This window comes from Carassius carassius, chromosome 34, assembly GCF_963082965.1.
Source record: "Carassius carassius chromosome 34, fCarCar2.1, whole genome shotgun sequence".
In the NCBI taxonomy this organism is placed as follows: Eukaryota; Metazoa; Chordata; class Actinopteri; order Cypriniformes; family Cyprinidae; genus Carassius; species Carassius carassius.
Genome location: NC_081788.1, coordinates 16,978,987 through 17,001,345, shown reverse-complemented (window position 1 = coordinate 17,001,345; position 22,359 = coordinate 16,978,987). Strand labels below are relative to the sequence as shown.

At 43.8% G+C, this 22,359-nt stretch overlaps 2 protein-coding genes across 2 annotated transcripts in view; both read right to left on the bottom strand.

Moving 5' to 3' along the window:
• Positions 1-1,276, bottom strand: part of LOC132114523 (semaphorin-3B-like) — a 28,749-nt gene extending 27,473 nt beyond the window's left edge. Inside the window, exon 1 of the mRNA XM_059522681.1 lies at positions 813-1,276. The gene's annotated coding sequence lies outside the window, so the exon portion shown is untranslated. The remainder of the gene's footprint in view (positions 1-812) is intronic.
• A 7,337-nt stretch (positions 1,277-8,613) lies between these two features.
• Positions 8,614-22,359, bottom strand: part of LOC132115180 (uncharacterized) — a 30,122-nt gene continuing 16,376 nt past the window's right edge. Inside the window, exon 3 of the mRNA XM_059523576.1 lies at positions 8,614-9,296. Within this exon, the coding sequence (XP_059379559.1) occupies positions 8,748-9,296 (549 nt within the window). The 3' untranslated portion in view covers positions 8,614-8,747. The remainder of the gene's footprint in view (positions 9,297-22,359) is intronic.

Sequence of the window (22,359 nt, the reverse complement as noted above, 5' to 3'; positions counted from 1 at the left end):
CCAACACAATGCTCGCTCAGAGTCGCCACTATAACAACACAACATTCGGTTAGTGAGTATACACTCTCATCTTGTCATCTTTTGATTAATCTGTGATGGTTTTGGGCTTGGAAATATAAAAATCAGGAAATGTTAATGATGGAGTGATGAAAACAATCTATTAATCTCTTGTTGGAACCAAAAGAACATCATCCCATGAGCAACACAGGAAAAGTCAGAGTTACACCAGGGTGAATATTTCAGCAGAAACACACTTACAGAATGAACACATCTTTCTCTATCACTCTTCCATTCTTTATCTGTCACTCTCTCCTTCCCTTATTCACAGACCATTTAATCTTTTAATATCATTCTATATTAAGAAAACAGTCCAGATAGGTCAGTCCACACACATACAGAGAGACACACAATCTAAACTAGTTTTAATAACTGGAACAACATGACAACCCATGATTTATCCATATATTACACAAGATCTCAGACTTAACTATATTCATATCTAGAAACACAATACCAGGCCATCATTCATCCACATACTGCACAATATCTTAAATAAACGCATACACAAAGAGGTCGAACAGCTTGTCGTATCGGAGGGCTCCCTTCCCAGTGAACACACTCTCACTTTTTCAACTAGCTGTATGGCCTTTATTCAAATTATTCAAGTAAATATCAAAGGATCAAGCTATTTAAAAGCTCTTCAATACAAATCTTAACTAATCACAAATTAAAAAGGGAGAACCATTCACACACACTTCTACATACAAAGACTCAGCATTATTATAAATTGCTAGAAAATAAATTACATTTACCTTTTACTCCTTCAGCCTTTTTTAGTTTGTTTTCTCTTCCGAGAGTCCTTTAAGCCTCAAGTTCATCCATTCCTGACAGGTGCCATGGTCCCGTAGACTCCAGACGAACGACAGGCTCACACACACTCTCCACAGTCTCTCAACAACACACACACACACACTGTGAAGAGGAATGACAGATCACAGCAGCAGCAACAATCCACACGTGGACATTTGTCTTCAATGTGAAGTCCGAGACTTCTTTTAATTCGTGTTTCTGTCTTTTTTTCCCTTCTCTCTCAGTCTCTTCTGTCCTGGTCTGAAATTATTGTCCAGTCTTCTCTCTCACTCTTTCTCCTTTATTTTATTTCTTAGCTCCTAATTCCAGTGTTTTTTTTCTCTGTCTACCTTTTTTTTTCCCTTCTCTGCTTTGGTTCTTGCGCTGACTGCTACCGCAGAGCTCTCCAGCTTTCCCTCTCTCTCTCTCTCTCTCTCTCTCTCTCTCTCTCTGTCCCCTCCCTCAGTCAGCCACTCCCTCCTGGATGGCAGGCTATTATGGGTGGAGACTGGTCAGAGGTAAAAGACTTTCTCTCTCCTCTCTCTCTCTCTCGTGAGGGATGTACACTATGAAAACACTGTGTTTTTTATTTTGGAATGTTTTTATTAATTCTGGATAAGTTCCAATGGTACTTTAGCTTACCTTTGGATTGTAATGAGGTAAATTATTAAAGAGACAGTTCACCCAAAAATAAACTCTCCCTTTGTCATTCCAAAACTTGTATGATTTTCTTCTCTGGAAAACAGAACATTTTTGAAGAATAGTTCAAGTCTAGTTTTTTTTTCTAGTCTTCTGAAAGGTTTGTTTGAGGAACTGACGAACAAGAGCAAGTCACCGAACAAGGTGTTCACTGCACATCTTTTATCAGACTATTTTAGCAATGTCTGATTCATGAATAAATGAGTCAGATCTTTAAGGAATCAGACCTAAAACCAACCTAAATGATTTGTCCACAAAAACAGACTGATATGGTTCTTAAATTCAATGTTCTGGTTGCAGTGGGTAAATAAAAATTCTAATTGTGGTTTGTCAACAAAAGCTATTGTATTACTTCAGATAATGTGAAGTATAGTGCACATATCATATGAATCAAATATATTTTTTAATTGCTTTTGCATCCTTTTTTGCAGCATGAAAATTCAGTTCCCATTCATTTTAATTGCAAAAAAAAGAACAACCAGTGCATTTATACTACAAACGAGCTTATCACTACAAGCCCAAGCACAAAGTGAGCTGCACTACACACTTTCGAGTGGCGTCATTATGGCACCAAAGAGAAACTCTAGAGAGAAACAGTAAGCAAATATGATTTTATCAAGCTCTCAAATACCTATATCTTGATGCTTTTATTCTCTTTCCCTCCTTTTGTTTCACAAACACACAACAGACCATCTTTTTCTAGGTGTCTGGTACCTGAAATCACAATAATCAGAGATTGTGTAACAAGTTTCACTGTGAGAGGGAGAGATAGAGGAAGTGAGATATTAAGAGAGAGAGAGCTGGCCCGTGTTATATGATACTTACCATAAGCTGTCATGGAGACCTGATGTCGTCAGCAGCATATAATGTACACCTTTGTTTTCCATTGGCTTCACACACACACAGAAACAGACAATAACACACATGCACAGGTGTAAGAATGATTTAAAATATAACTGGATATCTTAAGCAAGAAAAATAATGAATAAAGTAACAAATTATTACACTCAAAGTGAATACCCATTCACAACCAATTTAAATTGACACATTTCAGATTGAAACAGGAAGTTCAATGAGACAAAAAAGGGCAGACAGGACATTATTTTATCAGAACTTTATGTAAGTTTACTGAAACAATTTGACTATTGGGTAACATGATCCATTAGTCCATATAGCCTAAGTTACATGAGCAAAAAGAAAAAAGTAAAAGAGAAAAAAGGAAAGTGGTGTGAAAGTCATTTTTTCAATATTTGGATGAAATATCACAAATGACATTTTTTAGATTTGGAATAACATGCTCGCTGAAAGCACATTTTTCATTTCGAAATAGGTTGACAGTGGTTATTAGGCCTTGTGCACATACTCTTAAAAATAAAGGTACATGCCTGACCTTGATGGTTCCATGAAGAACCTTTAACATCCATGGAACTCTGCCATTCCACAAAAAGTTCTTTGTAATTGAAAAAGTTTATTTTCAGACTTATTCACTGAAAGTTTCTTTGGGGAACCCAAAATGTTTCTTCTATGGCATCACTTTGAAAAACCCCTTTCAGAACCTGAGTGTAAATGGAAACAAGCACATTTTGACCTGTTCTATCCCACTTTTCTATTTCTTTTCCTCTAAGCTGAAGGATGATGGAGAACACATACTGTACACATACACAGACATGGTCCCTCAAGACTACCCTAAATGAACTAAACACACACAAAATTACACAATCACAAAATAATGTGCGTTCATTTAACCTGTCTTATTTCTGAGAGATAAAACCTTGCATTAAATTCCCAAGTTAATATCACTTGCTTTTATCTTACAGAAAGCCTACAATAAGGACAGGTTCCTGTAATTATGCAAGTATTCCAGTACAACCATGAGTTGAGAGGCTCGCTCAAGGGTTCTGCGGTGACAGAACATGATGGCCATCTTGGTAACTGTTCATTTCATGGGTTGTCCCAATTGGAGATTAAACCTGTGAGCTCTGCTACCACATCAGCGCTGTTACTCCACACAACCATTATTCCTCATCTTCATCTAACCTCAGAGACAGTATAAAGAGGACAGCATATCACTGGTAGAAAAATGGATGTGAGGAATCATAATGCTGAAAATATCAGCTAAAGTAATGTATAGTAGTCCTATCTTTTAGTTAAGAGTCAATTGTCTTTTATAGAGGCATTGCTTTCCATTACCTATTCATGAATGTACATGTGAATTACACCACAAATAAATAAATAAAAATAAATAATAATAATAATAATAATAAAAAGCATTATCAAATACTTGATTTTATTTTATTTAAATTATATATTTTTTCCAAATGCATTAAATTATGGCTATCAACAAGTAAAATTAAATTAGCTCAAATGTATGGAAAATTTAATGTATTGATAATAAATATATAAACCTGGTATATTGTATATATATATATATATATATAAGAAATCTTACCCACTTCATTTCTATTTGACTGATACATATGCTTTATGTTATGTTTATTAGTTTATGTTAAAACTATGGTTGGAATAATCCAAATGGGTGGATATTTTATATGCAGTTTAATTTTTTTATTAAAAATTTTTTGTGAGTACATTTTTCTACATATTAGTGTTAATAGCTGGACGAGCCTGAAATGGCTTGCTTCAAAGGGACTTTGTTTGCCCACATTCACTGTCATTTAAGGCAACATGAAAACAAGAATTAATGCTAGCTTTGATTTTAATGAATAAATAATACCCAGACTAATTTCCTTTTTCATTTACACATTTCAATTATCACAAGGTTCTGTCATTCAGAAACATATCTTTTCATATCCCTGCTATAATGATGACACTCAACTCTACCTCTCATTCCATCCTGATGATCCAACGATAGCTACTCGCATCTCAGCTCGTCTAACAGACATTTCTGGCTGGATGAAGGACCATCACCTTCAATTCAACCTGGCCAGGGCAGAACTGCTTGTGGTTCCAAACCCATCTTTTCATCACGACTTCAACATCCAGTTAGGCACATCAACCATAACTCCTCCAAAAACAGCCAGAAACCTTGGAGTTATGATTGATGACCAGCTGACTTTCTCAGACCACATTGCTAAAATTGTCCAGTCTTGCAGATTTGCTTTATTCAACATCAAGAAGATCAGAACATGCAACACAACTCCTTGTTCAAGCTCTTGTTCTGTCCAGGCTGGACTATTGCAATGCCCCTCTTGGCAGGTCTTCCAGCCAGTCCTATCAAACCTATACAATTAATCCAGAACACGGCAGCAAGATTAATTTTTAATGAGTCGAAAAGAATGCACATCACACCTCTGTTTATCAATTTACACTGACTAACAATAGCTGCTCGCATAAAATTCAGGGCATTAATGTTTGCCTACAAAACCGTATGTAAACGCTACATACGTTTCCTAATGTTACCACATGTAATAATAATCATAATGTATAATGTTATCTCTTTATCAACTGAACTGTCTAGTAACCGATTTAATTCAATTAAAATATTTTCTAAATTCATGAATAATACACGTGGCACTTAATTAAATAGAACCTCATTCTCACAAATGTTGTCATTTGTAGCTTCTTGTGATATCATTATTGTTCCCACAATGATCTGCATTGTTGCATTATGGGAATAAATACATTATGAAATCCATTTAATCATTTCACAATCATTTAGAAATGTTGGAAAAAACAATTCAGTCTCATGTGAAGGCTTTTCCGCTCAAATGTTTGTGAAATACCATGTGAAAAGAGTAGGGTAAGTTTGGCTAGCTTATAATGGAATGACTCAGTCTAAAAGTCTGCCCTTTATGTCATGAATCTCTTATAGAACAGAAGTTTACATAGTCTTGCTACCGTAATTTATTCAGTTGTGAATGTTTTGAAGAAAAACTGATGTGGAAAAATGCCATGCTACAAATCACAGTAAGATCACATAGTATATTCAATGGCATCATAAATCACATAAGACTAATTACTAAGTATTAAAGAGCTTTTATAGTTGTAATGGCTTTTACTGTTACAACTAAATCATAAGAACATACAACTACTCCCTTCACTTATGTACTCGCATGATTTAAAAAGTAAACAACTCAACTATAGCTGAAGCGGGGAACAGTGAGCCATAGTATAGCTGACCAGAGATGTAGTATATTTTGTAATTTCTGCAGATCCCTCAATGATTTTGATAATTAATGATACTTAATACCTAGTTCTCTGGCCAGAGAGCTAAATCAAATTAAAATGTTCCCTACCTGGTCCCTCGGTCTCTCTCTGTTATTCACTTCAGCCAGCATTCCTGATGGACTGAGCGGAATTCAGGCATTCCGGCCAAAGTCTTCTGCACACACAAAGTGCAGTGGAATTCTGATGTTGTTTCAAAATGCAGAGCTGAGACCCCTCTCACTTTAGACAGCGAATGCATTATTATATTGTGTGTGATTAGTTTTACTGCCAGCTGTCTGGTCAGCATAGTTCCCACCAGATGACCTTTTACATGTAGCTTCCCATGTTTGGACCCTACAGCCAGGGCACAAGTTGAGTGTGTGTTATTGTGGGGCAAGAATCTGTCTTGTTACCTGCCAACAAAGTACAACAAAGTGATGCTTCATAGTTCATTAGCAAGTTGATGAATGTGTTCACACACACACAACTCAAGGTTTTTGCAAGCATTGTGGCACATCTGTTATCAGTGTGGCCAAGTCCTTGAACACAGTTTATCAATCACTATTGGCTCAGTCAGGATGAGAGAGAGAGAGAGAGAGAGAGAGAGAGAAGATTGTGTTGGAATAAAAGAGGAAGGGATCAGAATGTGAAAAAAAGTGGAAGAGGTACACTGCGGTTCCTGGCAAAAGTAGATTCCGCTGTAACATGCTTGAGTGTGTGCATGTGTTTTGGATACAGTGTATCTATGCACGTGTCGTGTGTATGCATCACTCAGCTCTAGCATATAAGCCTGTTGTTATTTATCATGCCGTGAGGTCGGGCCTTGAAGTCACCATCCAAAACGACTGCCACCACAACAAATACCTTTAAAGAACCAAAGAATTAGACTTCAAAAAACATGTGTTAACTATTAAACTGCAAAGTTGAACAAATAGAAGTCAGGTATACTAACATTCAAAATTTTGGCTTCAGTAAGATTTTTTTTTTCTTTTTTCTTTAAGAAATTACTTTTATTCAGCAAGGATGCACTTAAAAGATTAGAATGTTCCAAGATTTCAAACAAATAGTCCTTCCTTGGAACTTTCTATTCTTCAAAGAATCATGAAAACTGTATCATCGTTTCCACAAACATATCAAGCAGCATTAGTGTTTTCAACAGTGATAATTAATAAGAAACTTTACTCAAATCAGCATATTATATCAGATTATCAGAATGATTTCTGAAGGATCATGTGACACTGAAGACTGAATAATGGCTGCCAAAAAATCAGTTTTGCCATCACACGAATAAATGACATTTTAAATGATAATAAAATACAAAGTTATATAATACAATTTATTTTAAATTATAATAATATTTCACAATATTACTGTTTCAACTGTATTTTTGATCAAATAAATGCAGCATTTGAGAACAAAACCACAACACAACACAAATGGCTTATGCCCTTAATTGTCTGTTTTAATCCACAGACCTATTTCCTGTTACAGATGTGTGCTGGTCATGGGGAACCATACAAAACACACAAAATTCATGCTAGCAAAAAGGTCATTTAATAAGAAAATAATGAGCTGCGAGATGTGGAATGAGAACAGAGAGAATAGTTCAGTGAGAATGAAATGGAAAGAAAAGTTCATTTTCAGGAAATAGTTTCATATTCATGCAACATAATTGTACAGATGTCTGTCTGTGATTTCTAATCATACTTTATGACAGTTATAAAGTCACACACATTTGATATTTTACAGAAGTATGCTCAAAGTTCGGGACTTCCCTCTGCTATTCAGACACTGTAATTGAGAGACTTTAAAGCACTGGGCTTTTCCCTGACACACACACACACACACACACACACACACACACACTAACTCACAGACACAAATGATCAAGCCACGTGTGAGGGCCTCGTATAACTGCAGCTAAACTGGGTTTAATGATTATCAAGCTAAACCCATCAGCACATAGCTCTGATACTGAATTTAAAATACTGAACATTCTAATATACTGAATCAGTAAGTGTACATTCAACATACACACTGATGTTCTGCATTTACTAAAAATATGTATTGTCTATAAGCTTGTGCAAATGTAACAACGTTTATGATCAGTGCAAGATGAGTCATCAATTTTAGAGACATTTCTAAACTTGTTCAAACTAAGTGCATATTAATGTTTAGGAGCTGAAGATATGAACTGAAAAAAGAAAGATGAAAAATGCAACAGACAAACAGTTCATTCAAAGCTCTGAATCGACTTGCATAGAATCAGCTCAATCTGTTCTCAATCTGTTTTCTCTTCCTTTCATCCTGCCATCTGCAAATTTACCCTTTCTGCTTTTTATAGCTCAAAGTTCCCTTTTTCTGAACTTTTGTCATATCTGCTGAACCAGTGGCTCTTAGCTGGTGGGTAAATAATAAAATGCAAATAATAAAACTGCACATGATTTTTGAGGTCATTAATTTTCTCCAATATTTTAAAACTAAGATGGCCCTATATCAATACTGATCACGTTATTATAAATATAATTTTTGTTAATATGCTGCTCTTTGTGAAATATAAAGATAAAATTAACAAATGATGAAACGTTTTGTCACTATCAAAGTGTCACGATACACAGGGGCAAGGAGCGAGGAGATGCAGGAGATTTCTTCAACATGAATTTTAATTTAATAAATAAACTCACAGAAGATGTATTAACAGCCGACAAAGAAACAGAACAGGGAACATATATACAGGACTTGATGAGGGGAGGATGAGGAACACCTGGGTAGGTGCTCTGAAGGTCCTTCAGGACAGACAAAGGACAGTGGCCCCATTCAGGGTGCCATGGTGGAGCAGGGGACTCAGGAGGCCATGGCAGAACAGTCTCCGAGGCCGCTACCCCAGCCCCCACCTTACTAACCCCCCACCAAAAAAAAATACTTGGGGAAATTTACGGTGCTGTACTCAGGGCCTGGACCCCTTCCTGGGCTTGACAGGGGATCAGGAGCCCTCCCTGGGCTTAACTCGGGAACAGGAGCCCACCCTGGGCTTAACTGGGGATCGGGAGCCCTCCATGGGCCACGTGCTGGGGTTGGGCTGACACTGGAGCAGACTCTGGGGCCTGGGCTGACACCCTTCTCCTCACCCCTAATTTCCTCTTTTGGATTGGGGAGAAAAGATGTGTTCTGGGCCAACACTGGAGCGAACTCTGGTGCCTGGGCCGACATTGGAGTGAGCTCTGGAGTAGCGGGCACTGGAGTAAGTTTTGGGGCTGACGGGCTTGCCGCATTAATGTTTGTTGGGCTTGCCACATTAATGTCCTTTTGGCTTGCAACATTAACGTCCTTTTGGCTTGCATATGAACCGGCGGCGGGCTTGGGTGAGCCGCGGATGGTGGCGGGATTGACTTGGGGACCCCTTGGAGGGGTTCCAGATCAGAGACTCTCCAGATGACTGTCTCCTTCAAGTCTGGGAGCTCCGTGAGATGAAGGAACGTCATCCTGATCTGGAACTGCACCGTGAGGGTTTCCCCCTCGAGGGAGCTGGCGAGGGTGAGTGGCATAAACGCCCTCGCAAAGATGACTGGGTCGTGGCTCACCTGAAAAAAAGACGTGGAAAACACATGAACTCACAGAAGACATATAACAGCCAATGAAGAAACTTAGAACAGGGAGCACATATATAGAGGACTTGATGAGGGGAGGACGAAGAACACCCGGGACTAATGATACAACATAGAAATAACCTTGGACAAATAAATGCAAATGGTGAACACCTGGAATAGAACACAATGGAGACAGGAACACACACAAAACATGGAACAGAGTCTGACACAATGACCATCAAGACATACAGTACTGGCAACTAGTTAACAGCATAAGATCAGAGTCAACAGTGATACAGTAAATTCAAAAATGAGATACAGTATGAGGTGTTCGACTGATCAATGCTAACGTACCGTATAATGTACCTAACCGAATAATTGTAGAAGTTACTTGGGACTGCAAAAAATAAAACAACAACAAAAAACAATATTTTCAAACCAATATTAAAAATTTCTAATATGTTGTTGACATGAAAAGTCAAATATTGGATCAAAAAAGATATTTTGCTGCAACAACATCTGTGAATTGGTAAAAACAAGCCAAATTAGCCAGACACCATGATATTCTCGAAACAATGAAAAAAGTAAATATGACCAAGATTACGTCACAATTTCGACCACAATTTGTTGGCTGCTGAGAGCATGAAACCGTCGAAATTCAAGAGACAAATCAAACAATCTAACTGTAAAGCCAGCAAATCACACATCTGCAGCCTTTTACATGTTTGCAAACTTGTCAATTTTTGCTTGTTGCTGGGCTTACACAGGATCTCTACTTGATGTCTATTGCAAAACCTGGGTTTAAAGCAAAACCACTGTTGAAAAATACTTTTTAACAATTATGCAGTTTGTTTGGTGAACAGTGTTCAAAAATGACCAAATCTTTGTTTTGGTAAAGCATCTAAAACCATGCAGAAATGAAGTGACCGAAAGAAGAAACTTCTCTTTCATCATTCATCTCATTTTTCATCCGCTCTGAAACAACTCTCTCTCATTTCTGTTTGATCTGTTCCCAAACCCTTTGATGCGCTGTGCCATATCATTTATAAAAATGAAGTGTAAGCACACGATCATTCTTCAAAACACACTCTCAAGTTTACACACACACACACACACACACACACACACACACACATGTTCATATTAGCTATTAAAAACTGCCCAATAGACAGATGCCAGCTGCTCTTTGGTGTAGTCCTACACACAAACATGCACAAACACATACATAAGATGGAAGGTAAGTTAGTAAAAGTTTTTTACTCTTTCATCCACTTCTTTTACTGATACAAATCCCTAACTGTCTGTAAAACAGTGAAACACATTTCTTTTCTGAACTTTTTTCCCACTGACACCAAATTCACTTTATTTCCTCATTCTCTTTCTTTCCCTTTTCTTTCTTTCTCTCTCTCTCTCTCTCTCTCTCTATCTTTCCTCCTGTTCATTGTTAAAACAGATGTTTGTCTGGCTCTTCCATCGTTATGAGCTGCTTTGTGTGTGTGTGTGTGTGTGTGTGTCTGTGTCTGTGTGTGTGAATAAGGAAACTAAAATGACTGAGCATTTAATATTGAACATGTGGGACAGCAATGAACTCTGGGTAAAGGAATGACCGCTGGCATAGATTAAAGCTGCAGGTGACTGTAAGTTGATTATTTACAGGTCTTTGTGATTAGGTATGAGATCTGTTACATCAGGGGTCTTCATAGGTGGTCTAAAGTACTTCTGTAGGTACTAATTTTCATGAAAAAAACTATGAATTAATATAAAAATTTCCCTGACTAAGGATTTTCATAGTCGAATCGGAATTTTCGAATCTTGCTGATTTTCGACTGATAGTCGAATCATTGGTTTGGGGGTGGGGCAAAATACATAGAGTCAAGTCAGACATTCGACAGCCATTATTACTGATGTTAACACAAACAGGGAAAATGTGTAACAAATGCCTCGCAGATACAAATGGGGTAACTAATGTTTTTATGTTTTGATTAAAAGATGTTTAACACTAAACGTCAGCGAAACCCTAACAATTCACAGTTTTTACAATAATCCTTTCATTATAAAGTTAGCCTATATGACAGTAGTTATTAATGTTCTGCATTTCTGTTTTGAGCTGCGCGCGCTGAAAATGACCAGTAGAGTGAGCATTTGATAGCAAGTTTTTAATCAATGGGATTTAACTCCTCATTTTATGTAGAATATGCTTCGTTATTTATACAACATAACGTTAATATTAGGACTAATATGCTTGCTATCTGCAAAAAGAGCCCGAATGCAAATGAACGTGTCTGCGCGGCTCTGAATGAAAGTTCTCGGTTACTAACGTAACCTCGGTTCTCTCTAGAAGAGCGAACGAGTACTGCGTCTTAGCTAAGACGCTACGGGAAAAGTCTCTTTTCACGAAATACTGAAGCAAAAAAATTATCCTTAATTTTGTATTTTTGTAAAGCGCATTTGCAGCAGTACACAGCCATAGGCGAGACGGCTCCCTTGCTCATTGGCTGTTCTGCGGCAACTGCTCAGCCTATCGAGCACAAGCTGATGCAACATTCGAGCCCTTCATGCCACTTCCCGCCGAAACGGGTGTGGCCCAACCTATAAAAGGAGCTCGAAAAGGCTGACTCACCTGATTTATTTCATCGCCGAAGCGAACCAGAGTGAATCGTACGCACGGCAGAGAACGCAGTACTCGTTCGCTCTTCTAGAGAGAACTGAGGTTACGTTAGTAACCGAGTACGTTCTCTTACGAGAGCTCTCTCGTACTGCGTCTTAGCTAAGACGCTACGGGAACCCCATGTAAAACGCCGTGCGTGCAGGGATCACACACCAATAAACCTGAAGCAACGCCCAGGATTTACAGTGCACAGTCACCCGAGGGACTCACAGAGAGTCCAGGACAGGAAGGGGGGAAGCCCTCCGTCCCATATCTAGCAGCATTCGCAGATGCGGCAATATGACATCACACAGCCGAGGCAAGGCCTGACCAATGTGGCAATGCGGGTCTTACGCAATACTGCCCATATAACAGTCGGGAGTGCATAACACTCATGAACTCAGAGTTCCCCTCAGGGCCCTGATTCGACTATACCGACAGCAGCCTTGCTTGCAAGGCGGGAACCTCCAGGTTATAGAACCTGATAAATGTAGACGGCAAGGCCCAACCTGCCGCCATACATATATCCTGCAAGGAGATCCCAGTAGACCACGCCCACGAAGAGGCGACACCCCTTGTGGAGTGTGCTCTGACGCCCAGTGGGCACTGAAGGCCCCTGGAAGCATAAGCTAATGCTATGGCGTCAACTATCCATCTGGATAGAGTCTGTCTCGAAACCATTCCCTTGGAACGTCCACTGAACGAGACAAACAGCTGCTCAGTCTGTCGAAAGACCTAACAGGGCAAAGAAGACTCGAGTCTCTATCCTCTCCTGACACCGACAGGGCAGACAGGGCAATAACCTGAGCCCGAAACGGCGTGTTGAGGGACTTCAGCACATAACCGTGCCTAGGTTTGAGCATGACCCTTGAGTCATTAGGCCCAAACTCCAAGCACGACTGGCTCACCGAGAGCGCGTGCAGGTCACCCACACGCTTCACTGAAGCGAGAGCCAACAAGAATACTGTCTTGAACGACAGATGCTGGAGGCTAATTGATTGGATAGGCTCAAAAGGGGGACCCTTCATGGCCTCCAAAACCGCCGCGAGGTCCCACATAGGGACTGACGGAGGTCTGGGAGGATTCAGCCTCCTAGCTCCTCTAAGGAAGCGGATGACCAAATCATTCCTTCCTATTGACTGACCGAGTGCTGTTTCAGAAAACGCTGCAATGGCCGCGACATAAACTTTGAGCGTGGATGTGGCTCTGCCCTTATCCAACAGCTCCTTTAGGAAGGAGAGAACCTCCATCACCTCACAACTAAGGGGTGAACATCCCCGAGCTGTGCACCAGCTGGAGAACACCGACCACTTCGAGGCATACAGCCGTCGTGTCGACGGAGCTCTAGCCTGAGTGATGGTATTTAGCACTCCCACTGCGAGATCAGCGGGTAACCGTTGAGCGCCCACACATGGAGGGACCACAACTCTGGTTGAGGGTGCCAAATCGAACCCCTGGCCTGCGAGAGGAGGTCCCTCCTCAACGGCACTGGCCACGGGGCGACGTCTGCTAACTGCATCAAATCTGGGAACCACGGTTGGTTCTTCCAAAAAGGTGCTACAAGCAGTATTGAACATCTCGTTTCTCTCACCCGTTCTATCACCGGCGGAAGGAGGGAGACGGGAGGGAAAGCATAAAGCGGGCAGCACGGCCATCTCCGTGACATCGCGCTTTCGTTCTTGGAAAAGAACGCGGGGCAGCGAGCGTTTTCGTGGGAAGCGAAGAGTTCCACCTCCGCCCTGCCAAATCTCTCCCACAACAGCCGGACTGTTTGCGGGTGAAGAGACCATTCGCCCGTAGGATCATTGTCTCTGGACAGCCTGTCTGGACCCAGATTCTGTAGCCCAGGCACCTGAACTGCCCTCAGCGAGCGCAAGTTGCGCTGAGCCCAAACCAGGAGGCGTTCCGCCAGCCCGTACAGGTTTTGGGACCCGAGACCGCCCTGGCGATTTATGTAGGACACCACAGACATGTTGTCCGAACGGACTAAGACGTGGCGGCCCTTGATTCGAGGACAAAAGTGCGTCAGCGCGTTCTCCACTGCCAGCATTTCCAGACATTTGATATGATGGAGCCTTTCCCGTTCTGACCAAAGCCAAAGGACGGTCTGCCCTCGAGCAGCGCTCCCCATCCCGAAGTGGAGGCGTCCGTCGACACCATCCTCACATTCGAGGAAGTCCCCAGGCTTACACCTGATTGGTACCAGCCGTTTGCTGTCCAGGGTTTCAGGGCTGTGACGCAGTTCTGATCGACCTTGAGACGCAGTCGGCCAGATACCCACGCTCCGCGCGGTACCCGCACTTTCAGCCAGAGCTGCAGGGGGCGCATGCGGAGCAGGCCCAGCTGCAGAACCGGAGATGCTGAGGCCATGAGACCCAGCATCTTCTGACAATGTTTGAGCGAAACGGTCGCGCCGCAGCGGAGAGAACTCGCTGCGCGCTGAATGCCCAACGCGCGCTGTGGTGACAGCCGCGCCGTCATGGAACATGAGTTCAGAGCTATACCCAAAAACAGTATCGTCTGACTGGGGTTCAGCGAACTCTTCGTCCAATTGACACTGAGACCGAGCATCTCGAGGTCATCGAGTAAAACGGCCCTGTGCTCCACGAGCTCTGCTCGTGATTGAGCCAGAATCAGCCAGTCGTCCAAATAGTTCAGCACTCGCACGCCTCTGAGTCTGAGAGGAGTGAGCGCTGCGTCCATGCACCTCATAAACGTATGAGGAGCCACGGACAAGCCGAACGGCAGGAATGTAAATTGATATGCCTGGCCTTTGAAGGCGAACCTCAAATATCGCCTGTGACTTGACACTATCTGAATTTGAAAATACGCGTCCTTCAGATCTATTGACATGAACCAGTCTCCTCTGCGAATCTGTGCGAGGAGCTTCCTGGTCGTAAGCATTCTGAAACTGCGTTTCACCAATGCCTTGTTAAGCTGTCTAAGATCCAGTATGGGCCTGAGACCCGCGTCTTTCTTGGGCACCACAAAGTATCTGCTGTACAGCCCCCCCTCGCTTTGAGCTCGAGACACAGGCTCTTCAGCCCCTTTGCTCAACAGTTTTGATATTTCGGCCCGAAGTATGTGTGCTACTTCTGTTTTGACCATAGTTTCGACGCGCGCTAAAAAGCGCGGAGGGCGTTGAAAAAACTGTAGCGAGTAGCCTCTCTTTATAATGCCTAGCACCCAATCCGAAACCCCTGGAAGCGCTGACCATGCATCTGCATGAATGGCTAAGGGCTGAATGCGAAGCACGCTCTGTTGACTGGGCAACGGCGGCGCTTGGGTGCGCTGCACCATGGGCGTTACGCCTGTGGCATTTGAGGCGGGGAGCGCGCTGATCACAGCGGGCAGATCGCTCCTCCTCGACCCCATCCCGGTGCTTAACCGATTGGGGGAGGGCTGAGCGGGTCCCGTGGGACTCGTGATGTCTCCAAGTAACTGTGGGCTGCAAGTGTGCACATTTACCACTTTCGACTCGCTGTCTGCCTGGGCAGAGCGCAGGTGCACGGGCTTAGTTTTTACAGAAACCCCGCGCCGTGTGTGACAGTGTATGTGGGCACTGAGGAGTGGGCACGTTTACTATGTGGCGCGCGCGACAGACCTGAGTCGATCTTATGTGCGCGAGCCCTGTGTGCAGGGCTGTGCTTATTTGTGGAGATGGGCACTGAGGAGTGGGCATCGTCACTACATTTATAGCACCATCGGCCGTGGCCGGACGAACGTGCACAGGTTTCGTTTTTACAGAAACCACATGACGCGTGTGACATAGTGATTGTGGGCACTGAGGAGTGGGCACGTTTACTATGCAGTGTGCGCGATCGACTTGAGTCGCTTTTATGGGCGCGAGCCCTGTGTGAAGGGCTGTGCTTACATGTGGAGATGGGCACTGAGCAGTGGGCATCGTCACTACATTTATAGCACCATCGGCCGTGGCCGGGACACCAGAAATTACACCTTTTCGGGAAATATCTGGGTAGCCGTGATAACGTTTTTTGTGTGCAGGCAAGCGGGCAACCGTACAGGCTTGCGCATTGCAAAAGACGCTGAAACAGTCACAATCCCTGGAACTGAAACAGCGGCGCGCTTAGGTGAGAGTTCGGCCGCGGCGACTCGTACACCGGTGCTTTCTTAGGATGGCTTCGGGGCTCCCGGCCTCACCGTAATCCTCTGCCGCGGTCCCCGCGGCGCAGGGCGACGGCCGGTAGAGCGAGAACGGGGGTCTCGAGCTGCGTTGCTGAAGCTGTTGTGATAACGGCTTTTTTTTTTTTTTTTTTCTTCGTGTGCAGGCAAGCGGGCAACTGTGCAGGCTTGCGCTTTGCAGAAAACGCTGAGACAGTCACAATTCCTGGAACTGAAACAGCGGCGCGCTTGGGTGAGGGCTCGGCCACAGCGGAACCCGTACACCGGCGCTTTGAAGAAGCAGCCATCGTGTGTAGTGCAGACGCAGCCTGCTCAGCAGCAGAGGGCGGACAAAGGCGCGTCGCTATCGCCTGTTCCACCGGCGGAAGTGTCTGGTAGTTCCTGTTTTTAGCATCATCCAGTGTGGAGAATGCTAGTGAGACAGACGAATGAGTTCGCGCTGAATATGGAGCGTTTCAAGCCTTTGCCACCTCTTCGTGAAGCTCAGGAAGAAATGAGGCGGGATTTGAGAAGTACGCTCATCCGAAAGGAAACTACCATCCAGTCGGGAACGAGAGGGGGGCGCTGGTGCAGACCACTCGAGGCCGAGACTCGTCGCGGCCAGCGTGAGCACTAGCCTCGGCTCCTTCTCGATGTCAGCTCGTTTGCTGGGCTTCTGAGCAGAGGGCGCGAGATCCTCGGAGCTCGCCCAGCCCTCACTGCCCGAAGCTAGCAGAGAGCGCATGTCCTCTTCCCCCGACGCGGCCCTGAGATCGACTTCCTCGGACGACGCGGCGGCAAACAGCGGGCGCTGCCCATCGGGAAGCGATGCAGGGGAGGCCGGTGAAGCAGGGCGAACCGGCGAGCTCAGTTGAGCTGAAGACGGTTCCGGAATCCGCTGGAAGCGGCGCTTTTATGGCGCCTCAGCGCAGCGGAGAATGCAGGCTCAGAGAAAAAGGCCAAGCGAGTCCTCAGAGTCACCATGGCAACAGCTCGCAGTGAGGGCATCTACCGTCAGCGAGCGCGAGCGCTGCATGATCTTCACCCAGGCAGGAGACACAGATGACGTACCGGTCTCCCTCGCTGAGTGGGGCTCTGACGAGCCGCAGGAAGGCATCTTAAAAAAGACGCAAGCTCTTTTACGAGTGTGTGTCGCAGGGCGAACACACACACACACGCATAAAGAACAGTAGGATATAACAGAATTGAAAGGATATGTGTGCCGGAGAGCGCAGCAGGAACGGCAGTGGAAGGCAGCGAAGGCCAGCAGCTTCAGAAGTGGCTCGTCCAGACGGCGCTTGCTTCCTTCGTGATCCAGCGATGCATGAGCTTCGCTGAAGAGATGAAAAATCAGGTGAGTCAGCCTTTTCGAGCTCCTTTTATAGGTTGGGCCACACCCGTTTCGGCGGGAAGTGGCATGAAGGGCGCGAAGCTACAGCAGTTGATTTTAAATCAAATTAAGTCGATGTAATTTTAAGGTAAAATAAAAATAATTATTCTATACAGAACTGACATTTACTTGGTTTTTCAAACGTGTATGCAAGTTCTACTTTACAAAAAAAAAATCATTTCAGTTTTGTCACAGTTTAGTCCGTTTCGTTTCTCATCCAACACGCGAGAAGTTGAGCTGAACATCCCTTCACTGTCTCCGCTTGTGCAGGTGCGGAGAGGTACAAAAAAAAAAAAAAAAAGTGACGTGACATACGGCCAAGTATGGTGACCCATACTCAGAATTCGTGCTCTGCTTTTAACCTATCCAAAGTGCACACACACAGAGCAGTGAACACACACACACCATGAACACACACCCGGAGCAGTGGGCAGCCATTTATGCTGCGGCGCCCGGGGAGCTGATGGGGGTTCAGTGCCTTGCTCAAGGGCACCTAAGTCATGGCATTGAAGGTGGAGAGAGCACTGTACATGCACTCCCCCCACCTACAATTCCTGCCTGCCCGAGGATCGAACTCACAACCCTTGGATTGCGAGTCTGACTCTCTAACCATTAGGCCGCAACATCCCCGACAACCCCCAACCCTTCCTTCCATTGCTGAATGGCTGCCCGTGTCCTTCCCACAGATTTCAAAATGCTTCCAAACAAATGACATGATAGCGAATGATTACAATGTAGTCTGTGTAAAATACAGAGTTCTGCTTAAAATACACGATTGGCAATCGACCGGTTTTGGTCTTTTTTCAGCCAATTTTTCTGGAAGTGCGACCACGGGGGCATGGCAGAGACTTTACTTTGATAAAGAACATCTCTTTGGATTTGAGACTTTAGTCTTTGCAACTTTATAGATCTTCTTCATGCACCAAGAGCTTGTAACACTCTGCAGAGAAAGAAAAAAATTAAATCGCAACATAGAGTATATTACATTACTTTGGTACTAAGCACATGTTTTCTATAGGTCAGGCATGTAATACTTATTTTTACAGAATATTTAACAGGGCACCATCTCTCTATCCACCAAGGCATCTTTGGCCTGCTAAAAGGCCCCGAAGACAGACCCCGCAGAAAAAAAAAAAAAAACGTTAAAAATCTTTATTCTTTATTTATTAAGTTATCACTGCATACCAAAAAAAGTACAGTCGAAAGAAAAAACATTGTTAATATCACAGAAACATTAGTGTGTATTTTTAATATAAGCTTTTATTTGAAAATAGTAATATTAATATGATGTTATTCGCTTTTTAAATGTTATTTATTATTTATATTTAATAGTATTTATATTAAATATTATATAATAATATGGCTTTATTTATTATAATTCTTTATAAATTGTACATTTATTTATTTTCATTTACAATATATAAATACACATTTTACAAGGTATGTGATTCATATTGTATGATTACAAAGTTACACACACTGAAGTTCATATTTTAATAAAAGTTTAAGCAACTACACATTTCAGAATTCATGTCACATCAGCATCAGGCACCATCAGGATATTAAATTTCTTTGAATGCCATGTGGCTAAAGAATTGATAAGGCCTCAAGGAACTCCTCATGCAAACTCAGGCATACACACACACACTCTGCCAAACATCTACAGTGTGCTTGTGTGTGCATGACAATGTTATTTTGTGGTCTGAACTTGAAGAGAATGCACAGAGCTCTTGAAGAGATTATTGGCCTCTATTTTTTAACCACCCGTTCTCAGTCCCTCAAAAACTGAACATTTCAGGGGATCGGGGAATGGAACAACACATACAAACCGACACACATTTTCTGTGGCAACCAGCGGTGGCTACAGCTAATGAGGTGTGCAAGGACCAAGTGGCCACACAGACGAAAACAAAGAGCTCCATTTGAACTGTCCTTGGCCATACACGCTCATGTTGTGTCTCTAGTAGTTAACACAAAGGGACAGCCAGAGTCACTGGAGAGAAAGATCCACTGAAAGAAAAGGAAAAGAAGAAAAGAAGTGTTGAGAGACTCTGGGGGAGTTCACAATGATGGATTGTCCATTCAACCTGCCTTTGAACTGCATGACTCTGATTCTGATTCAGATTCATTAGATTCACAATTAATGTGACACAGTTCTGATTCACTCTAAATCCAACAAAGCTTGACTTGCTTGAACTGAATTACATGGTGAAAGAATGTCATACTGAAGACATTTAAATTGAATTTGACCATGAATAAATATAATATAATATAATATAATATAATATAATATAATATAATATAATATAATATAATATAATATAATATAATATAATATAATATAATATAATGTTTAATTCATGTTAAATGTGCATGATATTACGCTATATTTAAATACCAGAAATTAAACATAATATAGGCGTAAACTATAAAATAATATCCATTCAAAATGTGTAGGGAAAGAAGTAAAACACACTTTCAAAAAAAAAAAAATCTAGCTATATTTAATAATTAATCAAACCAAACTGAAACATTATATTTAATGATTTTCATTTATATGAACTAATATAAAACGTCTCAAGGTTACGTATGTAACCCTAGTTCCCTGAAGGAACGAGACGCTGCGTTGAAACGCTTTTGGGGAACGTCCCTGACGAGACCGACTCTGAATATCGTGTGCAATCAGTCCATCGGAAAGGCGTGACGTCACGGGCGGGGTGACGTAGCGACCAGGAAGCTATAAAAGCACGTGCCGTGCAGCTGGCTTCAGCTTCGATTAGAGAAGCAAGCGCCGGCAGGGGTGCCGGGAGTATGGCTCTGCGACACAGCGTCTCGTTCCTTCAAGGAACTAGGGTTACATACGTAACCTTGAGACGTTCCTTTTCAGGAACTCGAGCTGCGTCGAAACGCTTTTGGGGAACGTTGTGCCCACGCTGCCAGACTTCCAAATCCCTGCCTAGTGTGTAGTCAAAAGAGCACAGCTAAGACGAGAGAACAGAAGAGCCCGTCGTGGCTCGCATGTCAAGATCGTAAAATCGGACAAATGTGGAGGGCGTGGACCACCCCGCAGCGTTGCAGATGTCCAAGAGGGACACACCTGCTGAGAAGGCCTTGGAGGCCGCCATACCCCGAGTAGAGTGAGCCTTGGCCCCCAAAGGAGGGGGAAGACCAGAGGACTCATAGGAGACGTTGATAGCCTCGACTATCCAACGACTAAGGGTCTGCTTGGTGGCAGGAGAACCCTTGTTAGAAGGACCGTAGCAAACAAGCAATTGGTCTGATTTTCTCCACAGGGCAGCTCTGTGGACGTATGCGTCCAGTGCTAGCACTGGACACATACAGTTTAGCTTCTCTTGGTCTGGCTCCCGAAAGGGAGGAGGACAGAAGGCCTGCAGTACGATAGGTTGTGGTGTCACAGAGGGAACCTTCGGAACATAACCCGCTCGAGGGTATAAGAATGCTTTGGCCATACCAGGGGCAAAGTCTAAGTAAGTAGGGGCCACCGAAAGGGCCTGAAGATCTCCAACTCTCTTTAGTGAGGTGATTGCCAGTAACAGGGCAGTTTTAAGTGTCAGATGTCCATCTGAGATATCTTGTATTGGCTCGAATGGAGCTTTACAAAGAGCCTCCAAAACCACAACCAAATCCCAGGGGGGAACACGGGATCGTACTGGAGGTCTCAGCCTCAGCGCACCGCGGAGGAAACGTGTAACTAGAGGGTGTCTACCCACTGACTGACCATTGAAAGGGACATGGAAAGCAGCTATGGCCGCCACGTAAATTTTTAAGGTGGAGTGGGATAACCCCGCAGAGAGCCTGGCTTGTAAAAACTCCAGAACTGTACCAACTGGGCAGTCTGCTGGGTCAAGCTGGCGGTCTCTGCACCATGAAGTGAAGAGCTTCCACTTCAGGGCGTACAGTTTCCTCGTAGAGGGAGCTCTGGATTGGAGTAGGGTCTCAACAACCTCGGTTGAGAGACCAGCTGCTAACAGCTGTGCCCCCTCAGGGGCCACACCCACAGCTTCCACAACTCCGGGCGAGGGTGAATTATCGTGCCCTGCGCCTGTGAGAGTAGGTCTGTCCTGATCGGTATCTCCCACGGAGAGCCGTCGAGGAGCGAGACTAGATCTGAGAACCATACTCGGCCCGGCCAGAACAGGGCTCCTAGTAGTAGACGGGCCCCGTCCCGGCGTACTTTCGCCAGAACTCCCGGGAGCAGAGCGATAGGGGGAAAAGCGTACAGACGAAGCCTCGGCCAGGTCTGTACCATAGCGTCCAGTCCCAGAGGAGCTGAATGAACTAGAGATAACCAGAGGGGACATTGCGATGTCTCCTGAGTCGCAAAGAGGTCCACCTGGGCTGTGCCAAATACTCTCCATATCTGCTTCACCACCTCGGGGTGAAGCATCCATTCCCCGGGCCTCGGCCCTTGTCTCGACAGTATGTCTGCTCCCACATTCAATCTCCCAGCAATATACACTGCTCTGATCGAGAGGAGTTTGCCCTGGGACCACAGAAGGATCTGGTGTGCCAGCTTGTACAAGGGGCGCGAACGCAGACCCCCCTGGTGATTGATATAAGAGACCACTGATGTGTTGTCGGTGCGCACCAACACATGGTGACCTCTCAGGTCTGGGAGGAAATATTTCAATGCTCGATAGACTGCTAGTATCTCTAGGCAATTGATGTGCCATGTTAGATGGCGACCACTCCACAGACCGCGGGCAGGGTGGCCACTCATGACCGCACCCCAACCGGTGAGGGACGCATCTGTCGCTAGCGTTACACGGCGAGAAGGAACTCCCAGCACCGGGCCCTGATTCAAGAACCAAGGTTTCCTCCACATGTCTAAGGCACGAAGGCACCGCCGCGTAACCTTGATAACTCGAAGTGGATTT